This window comes from Plasmodium gaboni (assembly GCF_001602025.1).
Source record: "Plasmodium gaboni strain SY75 chromosome Unknown, whole genome shotgun sequence".
Lineage (NCBI taxonomy): Eukaryota > Apicomplexa > Aconoidasida > Haemosporida > Plasmodiidae > Plasmodium > Plasmodium gaboni.
The window spans coordinates 1-1,734 of NW_017385506.1; the positions used below are offsets into that span (position 1 = coordinate 1).

At 22.7% G+C, this 1,734-nt stretch overlaps 1 protein-coding gene across 1 annotated transcript; it reads right to left on the reverse strand.

The window, feature by feature from the left end:
• Nucleotides 1-35: 35 nt before the first annotated feature.
• Nucleotides 36-1,409, reverse strand: PGSY75_0035400 (rifin; the record flags this gene model as incomplete). Its single annotated transcript, XM_018783481.1, has 2 exons — nucleotides 36-1,178; nucleotides 1,329-1,409. The coding sequence occupies 2 exons, from the start codon at nucleotides 1,407-1,409 to the stop codon at nucleotides 36-38; spliced, it is 1,224 nt and encodes a 407-aa protein (XP_018638736.1).
• Between the last annotated feature and the right edge of the window lie 325 nt (nucleotides 1,410-1,734).

Genomic DNA, 1,734 nt, shown 5'->3' on the forward strand with positions numbered 1-1,734 from the left:
ATGCACGCAAAAATTATTATGACATCACTAAATATTTAATCTTGTAATATTTTCAAATATTTCTCTTTTTTCTCCATTTTTAAATTTCTATAATATTTTAAAATATAATAAAGAATTAATAGTATGGAAGCTATAATATAAAATGCAAAAAAGGGTGTTGAAAGTTGATCAAAATAATGCAGAAAATTATTAAAAAATGTCCCAATACCTGAATGTTCACATGTACATTTACATAAATTTGAGCATACACCTCCACTTGTACACGTACAACAACATTTTGCTGTAGCTGTATTTGCACACACGCAAGCACATTTTCCCTTACATGTAACTGTACAACAAGACGATCCTGTACATTTACACTTACACTCATTTGAACATTTACTTCCCTGTTCTTCTCCATTACCATTACCTCCTAAAAAAAGACTAGCAATAACAGGGGCTACGATATGCTCTAAAAATTCCCATAAAGCGTAAATAAAAATTGATGAAATACTACTATTTTTAAAATTACTACCATTGGATGTTATATCATCCCCTATATATCTTTGAATGAACGCATTAGAAGAACTCATAATAGAAGTAAATACGGGAACAAGTTCAGTAGTATAATTTCCATCCTTTTTACCAAGAGAAGTAAATTTATTAGGACCTATATAACCAACTTTAGTAATAGCATGTTTCATATTTTTTATATTACAATCAATTTTTGCTTCCTTAGATGAAAAAGGTATCCATTCATACATATCAATATTAGGTAAAATGTTCCATTCTGTTAATGTATCACCTAATGTTTTCTTGGATTTTTTATAACCTTTTTTCGTTTTTGTTGCTACCCTTTTTTCGTATATACCTTTAGCTAAATCGTCTATATCAGTAAATTTGTCTAATGCTGATAATTGTTTTGTTAGTTGTTTTTCTATTTTGTCTTTTAAAATAATTTCTTTTATATCTTTATCGTATTGTTCTTTATATTTTCTTTCTTTTTCTTTCTTTAATTCATCATATTCTTTCCATCTTATTGCTAATCGTTCATTATATTTTTCCATTACTTCTTTCATCTCAGGATCATTATCATAATTAGGTATATATTTGTCATATTCACATAATTTTCTCGATGTTGTTATTTTTTTGATGTTTCTTATATGGATTAACATGTAACCGTTGCTTTGAAATTGTCTCTAAAAAAAAAAAAAAAAAAAAAAAAAATAATAATAATAATAATGTTATATATATAATATGCTCATATATATGGTTATCCTTATATTATTATGTTTCCTATATATATATATGTAAGTATGTTATTATAATAATATATATATATTTCATACGCATGATAACAATAATGGTGACAATAATAATAATAACAATAATAACAATATTTTATTCAATAAAAATAAACATAATAACATTTTAAAGTTCTGAGCTTCATTTTCATTTATATGTAATGCTTCATCATTCAAATTATTGTAAGAAAAAAAAATTTTAATATTACATTTTATCTTATAATATTATGTACCAAAAAAAAAAAAAAAAAAAAAAAAAAAAAAAAAAAAATAGAAAATAATAAAATATATAACTAATATAATAACAATAATCCTAAATTATATTATTGTTATATTATATAAAACAATTATCTTTCCATAATACAAATATATTTTTTTATTTTTTTTATTAAAATGGTTATAACCATTATCGTACAACAGAATGAAAACAAATGAAAAAAATGCAAAAAAA